Below are 18,208 nucleotides of genomic sequence, written 5' to 3' on the forward strand. Positions count from 1 at the left end.
AGCAGAGGCTCAAACATAGCCACGAAAGTATTGCGTGATAGTGACACGCAACTCTAACATCTGCACGTACATTAGCTACTGAAAGTCCTTCACTATTCCTTTGACCATATGCTAAATCCTTAATCACATGACCATTTTTTTCCGTCCCTCCGAATGATAGCACCAGCGATAGGTTTTCTCAGGGACCAGGAGAATGATCATTCTAGCAATCATTCTCTGAATCACTCGATCATTTCCGCCGTCTCTTTTTCCATTGCTTTTTATGTCATTTTCCCTATTTCATAACCGTCATTCAATGTTAATTATACATATAAATTATGACAAGGGGTTAATTTTAGGCTTAAATCACAGAACCATGCTTTCAGGGATTCCTACCGTCCCTTTTTCCCGTCGCTTATTTCGTCACCTTCCGCATTTACTATTGCCACTCAATGTTAATTGCATACACGTCAATGAAGGCAAGGGCTTACTCTTGAGCCTGAATTACACAAAAAAATTCCGTCCCTCAGAATGATAAAACCAACGATAGGTTTTTCAGGGACCATGAGAATGATCGCTCGAGTCATCATTTTCTGAATCCCGCCGTCATTCCCACCGTCCATTTTTCCATCGCTCATTCCGTCATTTTCCCTATATACAACTGTCATTGAATTAAAAGCCAAGCTAGGCGTTACAATCGGCTTTAGCGGCCGTGCGTTCTGATTGGCTGAAGGACGGTCCGTTTTGATTGGCCAAGGGGACTGCATGGAGGAGGCTCAATTCCAGCCCATATAGGGTTGATTTCTCTTGGCGCTGCGGTTGCATTTTAATCGTTTTTCAAAATTGTCCGCGGCGCGGTGATGAGTGCAATGTGATCCCCTTTCCTTGCCAACATTTTGCAGTACGTATGATCGTTGAAATTGCGAGGAATATCATTGAAGATTTATGGATGTGATTAATCTCATCACCATGAATATAAATTCTGGTTGGCACCCCTAATTTAATGTAATTGTAAACTGTAATTTATTTATGTAATTTAATATTTTTTTCTTACGGAATTTTTCCTGAACAGTAAATATTTTTCTATCTATCTAATTATACCTTATTTCTTCGTAAAGCCGGATCAATTTGCTCGTCAGCGACGCGAGTGGCTACTTCTGTAAACCCATTTAAGCGCGCGGGCCAAGCTTGGCTTTCAATTCAATGACAGTTGCATATAGGGAAAATGACGGAATAAGCGATGCAAAAATGGACGGTGGAAATGACAGCGGGATTCATAAAATGATGGCTCGAGCGATCATTCTCATGGTCCCTGAAAAACATATCGTTGGAATTATCATTCTGAGGGACGGAAATTTTTTTTTGTGTAATTCATGCTCAAGAGGCCGACTTGAGGATCGTATTTTGTATTATTCGTGGTCCCAGTGATGGCTTCAGCGATGGAATAAAGGGACGTGCCGAGTTTTATGGGAAAAGGGATGGAATTGAAGCGATCGCTGGAGCTGTACTTGTGAAGGGACGGGAAAAATGATCGTGCGATTCAGCCTTAACCCCGAAACAAAAGGTCATTTTTTTTATCTCTTTGGAGGGACAGCTTCAGCGGAAATCGTGAAAAAATGACCGTTTCTCGCAATCGATTTTCCGCGAAGTCTGGCCTACAAAATGGCGAAAAAAGGGATGGCCTTTCCATCCTTTTTTCCATCACTGGGGCACGTCCATTTTTCCGTCACTGACACAATAGCTGGCACCGTCCTTCAGCCAACCAGAACTACTTGCCGCAAACAGCTATGGTAACGCCACGCTTGGCATTTAATTGAATTGGAGCTGTATTTATATATGTTGAAAGTAACGGAAAAAGCGAGCTATCACTCGTTTGGTCGCTGAAAACCTATCGCTGGAGCTATGACTCTGAGGGATTCTCTTTTCTTCCACTCTTCTTAGCACTTCCTCTTTACTTACACGGTCAATCCATTTTATATTCACCATTCTTCGGTAGCACCACATTTTGAATGCTTCCACTCTTGACTTCTCTGCTGCTGTCAACGTCCAAGCCTTGCTTCCATAGAGAAAATACTCCTTATGTACCATCTGATGAATTGTTTCCTTTATTATTCAGGCTTAAGATTCATTTTGCGTAACTCTACACCCACTTCCGAGGCAAAAACAGAAACACGTTCGAGCCCAGTGATACTCGTTCAAGAGGCCCATTTGACCATCAAATGGAGACGAGGAGGTTGTTTACTTTCTCCGAAGTTCACGCAATCGAATCGCTGCTGGGTGCCAAATAAAAAACCTCAAGCTTTCATCACCTGTCTATTAATAGTACGAAGAAATTAAGCCTTGTGTTTACTCCCGAGAATGCGAGCGTATGGAAGACGGGAACAGAGGCATCCGAGGACATAAATATAGAAGAACTCCTCATTGTAAGGGACCTTGCTGACGTCATCTGACTATAAACACGGAATCCCACGCGTGCGTTGATGGAGAATACTGGCCGGCGAACCGTAAGGCAGTTGCTAACGCCGTGTAATAGGGACGAAGGATAAAAATTGAGCTATAAGCTATGATTTTAGGAATGAATTGTATGCTTACAATCCGTTTTAAGCAGTGACGTCGAGGCATAATTAGCAGTGCCGGAACGCACTCTCCTTAACTTTTTTAGTAGTGAAGTATTACTCGGTGTGTTTTTTATTACAATTTTTATTTACATTTTATTACATTTTTTTTGTTTTGAATACGAATGTATATTTTAGAGATTTTGTGGCAACGAAATGGATAAAAGTGTTATTTGATTACTATGTGTTTAATAATAATTGAAACAGCAGTATTATTTTTACAAACTTTCTTTTTTTAGAAGGAAAAAGAGAAAGAATGAAGGTGCGTTCCAGCACCATGACACCACTGGCTTTAAGCCATTTATTACGGGATCGGGAGCATAATAACATAAAAAACAACATGATCTACTACTTATATACATTTAGTTTACTTGAACACTAGTGGGGGTTTTAAAACATAGTCATTAATGCCCTTGAGATAAAATTTCTTGATAAAAATGGCGAGAAATCACGACGGAAATATAACTCTTTCGATCACATAAAAAATTGTGTGCCTCCATACCACGAAGACAAGTGATAACATAGATATTAATTAATGATGAGTGAGAACATGGCATATTTCACATACGCTAGTCGTAAATAATTATTTATAAACTGATTGTTATAGTGAATGAAGTTTTTTAACCAAGTCGATCGGAATTTTAATTAAAGTTTTTTTTTCATTTTTTTCTGAAATATTTCTATACAAAGACGGTATTAATTACGGTTCGGTACGGTATCTTTGTTATCATGGATGAAAATATTTTAGCGTCTTCCTTAACACTGTAGCTTTGTATTTCTACCAATCCCTGGGAACCTTCCTAGGTTGCTGTTTTTGCGTTGATTTTCATTATTTTTTTGGCTTAAAAGGAATATTTTTCATTCTTTGAGGTGTATAATTTGGCAAAGGGGTTTTAAATAATTTATATCTATTTTAATTTATAAAAACTCATATTTTCTCATATTTCCCATCAGTTGGGGGCCATAAATATTTCACATTCGCAGTGAGGAATTAGATTACAGATAGGAACTTCTACAAACCTTACTTAGATTGAAAATAGTTCCCAGGCGAGATATTAATTTCGCTTCTTGATTTCTAATATCTTACACACTGACCGAAAGAAAAATAGTTGCTAGGAAATAAAATGAGGGAAAGATATTTTCATGATGAAAGTGAATATAAGATAGGTTGCGCATTGAAATCCATCATTATCGTCAGTCAAATGTCCTACGATTGTATTGACGCAGCTATCCATTCCGCACTGCTATCTGCTGGCCTTTCCATGATGACGTATTTATTCCCTTTTACATCCTTGATGACCTATCCTATGTAACTTATTCTGTCCCTTGACCTTCTTCCCTTCCACCTGCCCTACAATTGTTTTCATCAGGCCATCATGTCTCATATTGTGGCCCATGAATTCTTTTCTTTAATGTTTTTAGAAGATTTCCTTATTTTCTCTCACTTTCCTCAGCACATCTTCATTACTTGCTCGGTCAATCCATTTTATTTTCATCATTCTTCGGTGGCACCACATTTCGAAAGCTTCCACTGGTTGACTTCTCTGCCACCATCAACGTCCAGGCCTCGCTTCCATGGAGAAAAATGCTCCATATGTGGCATCTAATCAGTGGCGTAACTATGGGGGATGAGGGGGATAGATCCCCCCAAAGCCTCAGAGAAAGAAAAATAATATTCAAATCTATTTTCTAGTTTTGACTTTTAGTAAATTTTAACGTAACTTTTTACTGAAACCCAAATTTTAAGTGCTAAAATTATGTAAAATTCATTTTCAGGCATTTAATTTTTCCAAAATTTTCCTAAAAGGGTGGTCGCCCTTGTCCATCACCTCTCATCCCCCCTTAAAGCATATTCCTAGTTTCGCCACTGGATCTGATGATTTTTTCCGTACTCCTGTGTTTATATTCTCGTATTCCTGCTGGATTTATCGCCTTCAAATTAATAGTCAAATAAAATACGCAGAATTATCCTTTTCCAAATATTGTATCTCGGACAGTGCATGAAGGAAAATTGTAAATGCGTCAAAATGTAACATGCGGGACTTACAGCTAGAAACAAATAGCTGCGCCACAGTGTGAAGCGCAGCTTGACTCTGTGCTGTGAGATGAAAGGGATGAGTGGCGCCATAGCGGTACGATTTGTATCCGCATGTGATGATTGACCTTCACCGCTCTCGCACATTTATCAATTAAGGCGCTCTTGTTTGTGCTGCGGTTCAATTGTTTCGACAGCGTGGGTTCCCGTTTGAGTTATCTTCCGGAATGTTGAATCAGGCTGGGATCTGTTTAATCAGATCACATCAGCTGAGAGCATAGGTTAGGATATCGTTCGTGTCGTTGTAGCGGTCCCCTTGGATAAATCGAATTTAGTTCGACGGGATAAATAAGGATTCATGTGGTACTGTCACGAATGGATAAAAGCGGCAAAATATCTCTCTTATTTTATCGTTTTTTTAACGGATCTGGGTTTGTTATAGGGTTCTAAAAAGAATTTTTCTTGTTACAATGAAACGTATCTCAAATAAACTAGGCGTTGTATGTAGGATCCAGCGGCTTCCAGCTTGTAAAAGCTCTTTCACGATCTGATCGATCGATTCACTATTGGTGGAATCGTGCCGCTGTCTTTCGTATTTAATTTAGTTAATATTTTTTCTCTTCTAATGCGAATTCTCGAAGTTATACTAGTGTTCGTACAAAGTTCTAACCACGGTTTTACATTTTATATGCACGGCTGTAGTTGAGAATGTCATTTTTATGCAAATTGATTATTAAGCCTAATTGTGAATTGCTGAAGGAAATCCAATTTGGAAGGGGAGACAGTCCAGTAAAATCTGCAAAATACTCCATGTAAAACTACCTAAAGAGGTAGAATACTTATGTATATTATTGAGGACCCTAGAGTTGAGACCCTAGTTCAATTTTTATAATTTTGGAGAATAGTGCAGATAACGATTAATGGAATACACATTTATGTTCTGGCAAAGGGATACAAGTGAATCACTAAAACAATATATACGTATACTGTGGAAACTCTGTTCACGGACACCTCTGACTTAAGGATAGTGTTCAATTCCCCTGCTGAAGGATATCCATTTTTGTGATGATAGAACCTCTACTATGCGCACTTTCCCTCTTACGGACACGGACACTTTTTATTATCATGAAAGAATTCCACCGATTAAGGTAGGTTTCCATGGAGTACTTAGGAATCAATCTGGAAGCCTCCCTTGCCTTCAAGCACTTCCCTCTTCAATTCACTGTAACGCCTACTCCCTTTCATTCTATCCAAAAATCCTATTCTCTTCCTTCCTGTACCTCGTTTACCCAACATTCAACCCTTTAACACTATTTTCAGCATCCCCTCCTCGCTAGGTACTCGCTCCATACACACCTTCTGTCTCCTTTGTATCTCATCTAAAAGCTGCCTCTCCTCACCCACCATATCCAATCTTCAGTCGCCAGCACTTCGTCGTTTCTCCTCCTCTCCGCCCACTTCACACTCTCCATTATTTTCCACACCCAATCAAATGCCTCCAGTCTTCTCTCGTCCTCCTTCTTCAGGACACTTTTTAGGCACAATTTTATTCTGTTACGGACATCATCATCATTATTTTGTTATTTCCAAATCATACTATTCTGACGTGGTATTTGAAATAAAGGGATTGTATTTAGCTGTCTTTAATTCCTACACTTTAATATTTGCGGGGTTAGATAGAGGGTAAAAATGAGGTTATACATGGGGAGTTTTCACTGTACAGAGTAATGTATGCGACAATATTGTGTACCCCACCATCTACTTTCTTCACTTATCTCCAAAATTATTAAATTGCTTTCATACCACTTGGCTTCTCTGGGCCTTTATTGTAAAGAGATAAAACGTGGTGAACTGCTATTAACTGTTATCTTTTCTCTTTCTCTTATCCCCACCTGTGCGCCCTTCCAGATCGGCGATGCTCTGTTCGTGGACCTTCCGCGCGTTCGCCTGGACGGAGGCGCCAAGGCGTTCCGCAAGCGCTGGGGCTACGAGATCAGCCCCCCACCCCCTCTGCTGGAAGAGGAGGAGGAGGAGTACGGGGAGGATGACGAGGAGGGTGAGGAGGGAGAGGGGAAGGGGGGCGGGGGCGGAGGAGGGGGCGGTGGACCCGAGGAGACGGTGTCGCTGCGGGAGGAGACCATGTCGACCGGAGGAGCTTCTCCAATGGGTGAGTACCAATGAATGCTTGGAGAATTTTGCATCTTCTCCAATTTTTTGAAAAACGCTGAGCAGTATACGATAATTTTTGATAAATAAAGAGAACCGTATTCTTCAATGGTGGATAGAGGGGGTCACAGGAGCCATGACCCCCCAAAATTTATTAACGGATTTAATTTTATTAATTTTTTAGTTTTCCGATTTTTAAAAAAACTTTGATTTAGTAGAACGTAATTTTTTATATATAAACAGAAGCGTATTCTTCAATGGTGGATAGGGGGGTTACAGGAACCATGATCCCCAAATTTTATTTAACAGATTAAATTTTTATTATTTTTTTAGTTTTTGTATTAATTCAACCGATTCAGGCGTGATATAGTGGAAGTTCGATATATTGAAATTTAAGGGAGTTTAAATTTTTCACAAATATAAAAAATGATAATAGGATAATGTGTAAATAAATAATAATGTAAAATAAACAATAATAGATAATTGTGGAAAAGTGCACTTACCTTTCATTTCAATAGTTTTTGTATCCTTGAAATGGTGTTTAGGGAGTTTATGGCAAATGTATGGCTACAAGTTCCAAGCGTGAGAGATATTTGAGTTGCATTTCTCGTAGAGCTTAGCACTCCCTACTGTAAAAACACCTCTCCCTTCCGGGGGGTATTCCGTACTCCCTGGACCCTAGTCATGACCACCCCCTTCCCAAATTCGATGCTGAATCCGACCCTCCGTATTTGTGCGTTGCCCAATCCGTTGCCTACTTCTCGAGTGACTTGCGGCGAAAAAATCGACGGCCTTAACTCTTCCACAGACCAGTTGCTGGCGTTGTCCGCTGTTATTGTGTACATATATGCTTACTTAAACGTACGGACTCACTTTGAGAGAGAATTAGAAAGTAACCAACCCTTTTATAGATATTTTAGTGACGTTATAAAGCTTTAGTCGATTCCCATACTCTCTGGTCTCGCAAATCGGTCTCAAATGGTTCATTGTTGCTTGCATTCTATTGAGCGATTGTTTACATCAAAATAATGTTGTTATCATGAGCAAGTAAATGCGCTAGAACACTAATAACGTCCTAGCTCATGGAAATTGGACAGCAACTTTCAGTGTCAATGTTGATGTACGCTCGTATTCAAACAAATTGTTTTGAATAGACTCCTCTAATTGTCCCTCGTCAGACTAAAGAATTATATTGCAATGCTAATGATTCATCAACTCTTAATTTCAACTCGTTCAAGCCACAACACTAGCAGCTTGCTCGTTGAAAAATGGAATTTTCAGCGACATCACTGACCATGCATTAGTCTCATAATACATCCTGCTTTGCCTCAAGGGCATCTCTTCCAAACATGTGACGAACAGCTGCTGTCTGAAGCTAACGGTTGGTGACGTAAGTAGCACATGAATGACGTTTGCTCCAGCTGTTTGATAATATATTCACTCTCGATATACCCACCCTTACCAATCGGAAAATGAGAGGAAAATGCGGCATTTTTGCATACAATTAATGGAAACTTAAAACAGTTTATGCAGATGTTAGTTTTGAACGAAAGAGCAGCTGATTAAATAGATGAATTCGCCAAGTATGTGATAAAATTGGGTCTCTGAATAATATGTATGCCACTTTCACATATTTTCTAATAATTTCAAGGAAAAAAATCAGTCTAAATCCTTCCTAAAATTTTGTGACGTCGCGACGGTAACGAGAATATTTTAATGGGGTAAAGAGGTGTATTTAATTAGGAATGGGAGACGGACCTCAATGATTCGCAAAATGGTCCATGTGAATCTGCCTCGACCGGTAGAATACTTTCCATATGATTCCACTTGAATTCTATACGATTTTGCGGCCGACCTTGATCCACAATCACCCAAGTGACGCAAAATAAAGCCAGCTCTAACAATACCTAGTATTGATGGGGAAAATGATCTTCAGGAAGTATTTTTCACGAATACTTATGAATGAGATATCTTACGAGTGAAGAATATCATTCAAAACTTAATTAGATTTTTTGAATGCACGGTATTTATCAATGTCGCTCGCTAGAAAGTAAGCACTGTCAATATTTAACGTTGCCTAAGCAAAGGATCCTAAATTTTGTTTTGTTTTAATAACTATAATGATATCACTAACACTATAGAGGTGGATTGCAGGGTACTATTATTTAGGTTTGGATGAAAGAAATGTATGTAGGATGCGCATGTAGCTGTTGAAACTTATTTAAACGATATAAATGCGTAGCAATCATCTACATTTGATGTTTGATATTTCGTTACGTTTGTAACCTATAATTTAAAAATAGATAGAATTATCCCGTAGACCAAAATTAATACAGTTGTAGACCGTTTTCAGGCTAATAATTCGCAGTTATTTTTAACACTTTCGTTCATTAAAAATTCATCTTTAATTATATCTACCGTTGCTGAAGGAAAGAATCCTAAACAATGGTTTGGTGTACTTATGAAATGCCTAACGCACTAGAGATTGCTTGTAGAGTATGATTTCGGTGTAAATGGGGAATATGCCGTGTATAGGAAGTAAAGTGAAACAATTAAAGATCACATTAATATGAGAATACCTTGCTGTCACTAGACGCTCCGTTGCGTTTTAGACTCCCTACACATTTCGTAACAGATAAAATCACTCGATGTGACCAAAAATAATACAGCTCTTGACTTTTCCATGCTAAACAATTCGCAGTAATTTTTTTAACTTTTTCGCCTACTAAAAATTCATCCTTGACAATATTTACTCTTACTGAAGGTGAGGATCCTAAAAAATATTTAAGTCAACTTATGAAATGCCTTACTCCGTAATGATTGCTTATATGGTATAATTTCGGTGTAAACGAAAAAAAAATACCGCGTCTAGGAAGTATGTGAAACAATTAAGAGTCAAAATTCGCTAAATCATTTTAACAGTGCGGTATTCCATTTTAAGGTCTCTTGGTATGATCACTATTACTTATGCCATTTTTTTAAATAAAGTACCCGGGTTTCGATAATCATCAACATCGGGCATGAATTTTGTGAATTGGATATTAGAATATATTAAAATTCACGTATATTTGGGAACGTTTTACCATTACTGAACGTTCCGTTGTGTTTTTGGCTCGCTACACATTACGAAATATATTGAACCACTCGGCAGGACCAAAAATTACACATCTCTTGACGTTTCCATGCTAATGAATTGCAGGTATTTTTTGCTCAGAATTTACGTGTCCATTTCGGTGGGGGAAAGTGGTCAGCTGCCAACCGTAGATGGTCATGTCCAAAGATTTCGGAGCAGGGCGGAGGACAAGAGACCAAATCGGTTTATCGTTTGCTCAAGCCGAAGCAAAAAAACGCGTGCGTGACATAATTCTTGCGGAATCCATTTTCGGGATGTTTGGTTGAAGCACTGAAGACTGGTTTGATGCTTACATTTTCGATTTGTGGCGTATGGAGTTATTTCGTAATTATTTTTTTGATTCAGTGTCTTAAAGAATTTTAAATGCAACTTTTTTTCCCAACGTTTCGGTATATGTATACACTTTCATCAGGGAATTTTTTAAATGATATTTTATCTCAGCCGAAATGGACACGTAAATTGTTTGCAAAAAAATTGCGAATCATTGTCATGGAAACGTCCAGAACTGTATTAATTTTGGTTCCACAGAGTGGTTCAATCTGTTTCGAAATGCGTATTGTAACGCAACGAATTTTCTAGAATTAGCATTGCAAAAAAGCCCTGATGAAGGTGTATAAACATACAGACACGCTTGAAAAAAATTGTGTTTAAAATTCTTCAAGACCTTTACACCTGGAGAGTGAATCAGCATTGAACGTAGAGGTAAGGAGAAGTAAAAAAACTCTCTTAATGTAATTTTTTATCAGAGCTTGAAGCAGCAAATTCATTTTTTAGCCATTATATATATGTGTTCTTAGTGGAAAATGCTGATTGTGAAAGACGAAATTGTTTATTAGACAATAAACAAAAATACACCTTGCTGGTCTTGATCCTTTCAAGGCATCCACACGGATTTAATGTCATTTTAAAATTACTCGTAAGTGTCGACGTAGGAGAGTAAACATCTCATATTTTTATTGAATCTATGTGGTCATCATCGTCATCAATCATTTTTAGGAGATTTTTAATATTTCTTGTCACTCAACTAAAATATAAATCAGACCCATCGTAAATGACCAATGATACCATTAATTGGAGACGGAAAAATAAATTACGCCTGGAAATATGCTGCTAAAACAAAAACTTATCGAAATCAATAATCAACCTCCATTGCCAATATTACGGAAGAGGTAGCCATATGACCTTTTGCCCTTGACGATGATTTTTGCAAAACTATTTTTTACCTGAAGCGAGATAATATCCTGGTTTAGAAACGCATTATTTGAAGTTACATATAGTATAGCAACAATAACATTTGCACTGGCTAAAAATGAGGATTAACTATGATTGAAAGTAAGTTGCTCAGTAAAATAAATACTTTGTCTAGATAGGTAATACTGTACCAACAAATGGGTACCAGTGCGAGTAAAAAATAGTTCCTTTCCATGCGTGATACTAGATTTTGCCATTTCAATATTGGTCCGATACGCAGGACTCGAATATCGTACTTCCCAAGGTTAACTGACAGCTATCAGACACAAAATCTGCTTTTCACTTTGTGTACTGGCTTTTCATTGGTTGATGACTGTCTCCCTTTCAAAAATCCAACTGCGGTTGTGTCAACTACATATAAGGAATCTTGTTGGATTTTTTTTTCATGCGTGGCGCGTTGTACAAATACCGTGCCAAGTTTTTTTCACCAACGTGGCGAGCCGTTCAACCCAATGTGGATATTATGGTGCGAATCGCAAAAAGTAGCTTTCGTTAGGTCCAAAAAAAATCAGTATACATCGATTGCGTTTTACGTAGGATTAAGCCTGAAGGACGCTATAAGGTAAATGGAATTTCATTCGCTTAGGTTATATCCCCATTTTTGACTCGTGATCTCAAACTAACCATAATAAATACTGGAGTGGGGAATTTTTTATGCAATTGCATATGTGGGCGCTTCAGTCTTTTGCCAAATAATTACTCCCTTCTTATGTGGAATAAATTAGTTGCATTAATGACCGCAGAGCGATGTCGTAGATTCGTCTCAGATGCATCGTAGATTCAACAATGCTTTTCAAATTTTGTTTTCTTGCATGAAACGTCATATTTGAGATAATATGTTCTGCATTTGATACAATAAATGAAATAGATCTATTTAATCGTCTTTTTTTAACTTAAATTGTAATATTCGTTCTTATTTTGTTTGGAAGGTCACTCGGGTGTCCAACCGGGTGATTGTTGGCAGTGCTGCCGACGTTTCGGGAACTAACTCGGATGAGAACAATGAGGGAATACTTCTATTGTCATTGCATTTATTCAGGATAATTAGAAACAGTGTTAATATGTAGTAATTGTACCTACTGTCGTGATTCCATCATCGAGTAATAATATAAATCATTTTGATACTTAGCAATTTTTCTCAGGTTCCGCTCCAGGCTTCATATCTTATGATGTTCCTGAAAACTTTTAGTGTACTTAAAAATATGTTTTTGTTATTTAATTATTCAAATATCAATTGTTAGCTAATTATACGTCCATGAGTTTGGCGGATTTTAATTGGCAAAATTAGGTTTACCCATAGTGCATAATAATAATCTAATATTATTTTGTAGTTAAGTCTGATACTTTCAATGAGAAAAATTTATTTTGAGACTTTAATTTTTAGAATTGCTCATTCTAATGTAGGTATTTACGTTCATGTTTCTGTTTATTCAAATGTTGACGATTCGAAATTCATAAACTACTTTCACGTCGGAAATTTTCTGGTTGCGAAGTGACATTCAGAAACCTACGAAATTGTTTAAAAAAAGGGGGGGATCATTTGTATTTTTAATTGCGTTTGTCATTACCTTTGGAAATTTTTTGTGAAAGATTAGTGTAGGAAAATGTATAATTTTGTCCATTGTTCTATCTGTAAGTTGACCGTAATTGTTTTTATGGACGAGAAAAAAATGACCTAAGTTGTCCAGTTACCGTGTCAATCGCTTTTTAATGGTCCTAATGGTGGGACGCTTCTCAAACATTAGAAAAACAAATTACTGTTGCGCTGCGATAACCATCTTCCCATTCGTATTCTTCCGCCTTCGGACGGACGGGTGTCTCTCTGACGCCAAACTTGCTAACTACTTCCTCACTCTCTCACGCTACGGGTTGAGGCCGTTCTTCAACAGATGGCGCAAGTGAGCAATCGCGGAGCAAGCCGTGATGGTAGCTCAGGTTACCTCGGCGCCATATATAACAGCAGATATTCTCCTGCTTGATGAAAACCTAATCCATTATTGCAGTTCTTCTCTGTTCATTTATTAATTTTTTTGTTTACTGACTGAGAACTTTGGTTGTCTGGTATAAAAATTCCGATGGGATGAGGAAAAGCATTGTATTTACTACCAGCTTCCACAAATTATCATTGTTGTTTGAAGTATCGACGTTCGACTTGACAGTGAAAGTAGTAGTTTGATTGAGTAGTAATATTGTGTTCAAAAGAATTATAACTGTTCATAGCTATTTAACATTTATAAGATCTTGTATTCATATCCAATTATGGCGGAAAAAATGGGTTTATTCAGTCATGCCAAATTGGATGGTTACATGTTTTCTTGGTTGAACCTCATGTCCATCTTAGAAATTAAGGTTATAATATTAATTTCCGATTAGGCTTTAATTGTCTGTGTTATTTACTTAAAGTGGAGATGCGGATTATATAGATGGCTTGGAGTGAGTAGTAATCGGGGAGGGTATGTTCAAATCAGTGTTACGGGTAATATGCTTTGGTAAGCGAGGAAGAGAGAGGAATAGAAAAACATTAATTGATAAATTGTGGATGGAAAAAGGACGTTTAAAACTTAGATTACCAATTTGAAATTTCTTGGGCACACGGAGTGGACCTCTTTCAACATTTCCCTGTATCTAAAATTCGAATTTGGGGTGATTCGTAACGAATACTCCTTCTAAACCTACCATTAACGTTTGAATGAACTCCAACGGTTATGCTAGGTTCATTCCAAATGGTTAGTAGTCATCATCATTAGTCAACAATCCTAAGAATGGTTTGATCCAGCTATCCCCGCAATTATCCTATTTTCTAACCTTTTCACACCTGCGTATTTCTTCTCTTATACATTATTCTTTGCCTACTCCATATAATTTAATCTAAGTCCTCCTTTTCCGTTCTTGCTATATGCTTGTTTATCGACGATTGTCTACATCAAGCACTCATATCTGAATGTATGACCGATTAAGGTGTTCCGTCTTCTTCGTTGGTTTTTTCATGAGGCTTCTCCTCTCTTCCATTCTTCTTAGAAATTACTCATAATTTACTCGATCCTTCCATTTTATCCTCTTCATTCTTCTGTAGTACCACATTTCGAAAGTCTCCATCCTTAATTTTCTCCTCTGCTCTCATTGACCATGCCTCACTTCCGTTGAGGATCATTCTCCAAATGTAAGTTCTGATTGATTGTTTCCTTAATTTTGGGTTTGAATTTCCCGCTGTTAATAGATCTGTCTTTTTGTGGAATTCTTTCTTAGCCTAGGCTGTTGTACTTATGATTTCTCTCTTGTCTCTTCCATCGCTAGCAAAGCAAAGGTATGCAGGGTCAAGATATTACTTTGTTCAACGTGTATTTAACGAATAATTTTTCTTCCGCTCATATTCATCCTTCCTAGGATAAACCCATGAAAAAAATAGAGCGAAGGGAGCTTCTCGAACTTTTCGTCTTTCTCTTGTCGCTTCCTCTCCCGGTCTCCTAGCGCCTAACCATCCTAAAGTGGCAACGTTCGGAACCACAGTAACTATTGACAGGGCATGCCTTCACACTGCTAGTTCGGCCTACTGTCTTTAGGACGATCGCTCAGAGAATCGTAATCTAAACGAGGCATTTGTCTTTACAATTATAATCATATCCGAATTGTTAATTGTGCTACTCTAAATCATTTTCTCTCACTGCGCAAATATCAATCTCTTTCAAGTCATGTCGTTGGTGATGGATACTTTACAAAAAAGGGCGTTCAGTATCGACCACGCTTGAATATCAAGCCGTCTGCACATGCATTGACTTAAACCAAGTACCCATTCAGTTCATGTCGCTCTTGCTACTCTTTTCACCCATTAATTCACACGTGACAGCTTTGGAAAGTTGCCCCGATCCATCCGTATACACTTCTAATGCTTGGGACACTGTGATCAAGTCCGAATGTCGTCACGCCTTTCTCACCTGGCAGGATACAACGCCTCGCGCTTATGGGCATGGATAGATTTCTTTTCCTCTCTTTCTTTGTACCGGACCCTGATCACCATATCCATCGCAGTCGGTCGAAGCGGGGACGTTGAAGGTCTCAGCGACGTGGGTGTCGTTTTTGAATGAATGGAAGAGGACGTGCTTTGAACGGATATCGGAGCCACGAATATTACAATGGAGAAGTCTTCTGTCGGCCGCAAGATTTGTTGCCACTCTTCGCGAACAGAGAAAAGAAAGTTAAGTTTTAAATCGAGTCGTGCCCACTTAATCTATCAGCGGGCACTTAAATAGGTGCCCAGAATACAGGGCCACAACCAGGATTATTGGCCAGGGGGGGAGGGCGGTCAGGTTGTCAGGTCGGGCAGCAAGTATACGTTACTTGGGAAGTATAATTAATAAAATTATAAAATGCTTGCAGTTCCAGTTGTACAGGTCGGGCGAAAATTCCTGGCTACGGCCCTGCCAGCATATACTTTTCGTTAAAGAGGGGATCCCTCTAGAGTTGCAGCCTCAAGAAAATATTCGTAAATTAAGAAATAAGAGATATTGATCAGTGTCCTCATATCTTAACTCAACAATCGTAAGGCTGATTTGGCACACCTCTCGATTCCTCTCTTCTATCCGCTAGCCTTTTCATAACGACGTATTTCGTTTCTTTTACATCCTTTATAACGTGTCCTGTGTAACTCATTCGGGACCGTCCCTTGTCCTTATTCCCTTCAACCTCTCCTGCTACAATTGTTTTCTTCCGACCATAATGCCTCACAATGTAGCCAACTAAGTTTCCCGTATTTTCCATAGGGTATTTAGAAGAGATTAGTGTCCTATAGCCTTAAATTAAGATTACCGTTTTATGGGACAAGTATAATTTATTCTTACATTAAGAATATTTTCTTAAAGTTAGTAAGTTTCCGGTCGTGAACACCAAGTGCCATTGGTACTGACTCGGTTAGGTAAGAAAATCCTCTCTAATCTTGAATCACCTCTTATACGTCAGCGTTAAGGGTATTTCCTTCTTTATTTATGGTCACCTTTTTCGGTGCATTTTACGGGATTACGTAATTCGGGGCTCGCCTCGCTCACGGCACAGAGTACATAACCTATGCTCACGGTAGAGAAAACCGATTTTCAGGGGTAAGTGAACTGTGTATCGGAACGTATGACCGAATTTTTTTTTTAAATTATGAACTTTATTGAATTTTATAACCTTTCAATGCTATTATTCGCGAGTGAAAGTACTTCAGAGCAAATACTGGGATAGCAATGAAAGTTAGGAATTCTATAGGTTATATCATCTCTCGAGTATAACTTTCGTTTAGCATTCCTGATAACTGTAATCGATTATTTCCCTACAACAACGCCATTGGGCACGAATTGATTTTATTATCCTCTCTCCATCCCAATACTAAGGAGACAAGTATGGATGGAGCGATTAATTAGCGGGGAGGGTGTGTTGAAAACACCGTTAGAGGGTAGAATGTTGGGTAAACGAGGGAGAGGAAGGAAAAGAATACGCCGGCCTCGGTGGCGGCGGGGTAAAGTCCTCGCCTGCCAAACCGAAGGTCGCGGGTTCGAGTCCCGCCTGGGTAGGTTGCCCCTATCCAGGGCATGGTTGTGTGTGATAGTTGTTGTTTCGTGTTATACCCTCCGATGTAAAAGGCCTTAAGTGAGCTGTTTTCGGGGCGATGAAAATAAATAAATAAATAAATAAATATTTGAAACAAAATTAAAGGAAGCAGGCTTTATTGTGAATTGAAGAGGGAAGTGCGTGAAGGTAGGGAAAACAGCCAGGTTACATCTTCGATACTCAATGGAAACTTACCTTAATCGGTAGAATACTTTGATAATAAATAACCTTCATTCTGGACCCTGATCACCGTATTCATCACAGTGGGTCGGCTTCAGTCAGTCAGTCGGGCTTTGAAGGTCTCAACGGTGTCGTCTTTGAATGAATGGAGGAGGACGTGCTCTGAACGAATATCGAATCCGTGAGCATTACCACGAACCGCTCCTCAGAGAAGCGATGTGCTCATCTAAGTCTTCCTCCGAAGCGGAATACGTAGAGGTGGTCCCGTCACGTCATAATGAAGCCTAATTTTTTCTGCTGCGACTTCGCTTGCCTCTAAATCGGTTTTGAAAAGTGTCTGCGGCGCGTTATGAGCGCATAACGGTCCATATTCTCAATATTTGCAATCGGGAGGCGCATTGCCAAAATATTTGCTTCGAGAGGTGTTGGGTTTTATGCGGATTTCTTATTGTAATAATAATTTTTTCTTTCTATTGTTACGCTTTGGAAAATGTTAAATTACATTAAATAACCATTCTTGTGGAAAAGTGCTACGATCTTTTATTTATTTAAATATGTCTAACTTCCACCAAATGAAGCCTGAATATGTTGAACTTATCTATAAATTACATTGAATAAACTGTAAATTTAGGTTTCAATATGGCGAAATTTATTGTCAACGTTGGTTTTTTACCGAAACGGTTTATTACTAGCTGTTAGGGCTCTATAATGCATTTTTACCGAAGGTAAATCTTGTGAGCAAGTGATCTTTAAATTCAAGGTACTAACTAAGAGTGCATTGATCTTTTTCTCAAGAAATTTTTGAGCAATTTTAATCGTTAAAAATCGTTAGCATTATATATGGACGAGAATACATTTTTGGGAATGTGAACTCAGATATGGTCCTTTATGGATGTGAGGTATGGACAATGACATCAGTGGAGAAATGTGGGGTAAAGGCATTTGAAATTAAGGATTGTTAACCGGTGATAATGTAAACTCAGACATCAGAAAAACTGAATATTCAGTCACCATAATCTGTGTATTGAACTGCTTTGCTTGAATAATATAAAACCATCTCGTTAGTTTTTCCTTTCGCTATTTTTAATCGTGGAATTTGACTTTTGCGGTTCCCTGACTACGTCTCCACCGGAGTTCTTTGGTTAACCACTTCACCCCCTGTTAGCATCAAGGACATTTGCCTCTAAATTTAAGACATTATCTTTTTGGCATGTTTCATTATGTGTGTTGTCGTTTGTAGTTGGATTTGAGTACTGGGTGCGTTTT

The 18,208-nt window shown here is 38.5% G+C and overlaps 1 protein-coding gene across 2 annotated transcripts in view; it reads left to right on the top strand.

Moving 5' to 3' along the window:
• Positions 1-18,208, top strand: part of LOC124169455 (ras GTPase-activating protein raskol) — a 548,145-nt gene that overhangs the window by 90,393 nt on the left and 439,544 nt on the right. For both annotated transcript variants that reach the window (XM_046548067.1, XM_046548068.1), the window contains one exon: positions 6,538-6,796. In XM_046548067.1, coding sequence (XP_046404023.1) covers positions 6,538-6,796 — 259 coding nt within the window. The remainder of the gene's footprint in view (positions 1-6,537; positions 6,797-18,208) is intronic.

Source organism: Ischnura elegans, chromosome 12, assembly GCF_921293095.1.
Source record: "Ischnura elegans chromosome 12, ioIscEleg1.1, whole genome shotgun sequence".
In the NCBI taxonomy this organism is placed as follows: Eukaryota; Metazoa; Arthropoda; class Insecta; order Odonata; family Coenagrionidae; genus Ischnura; species Ischnura elegans.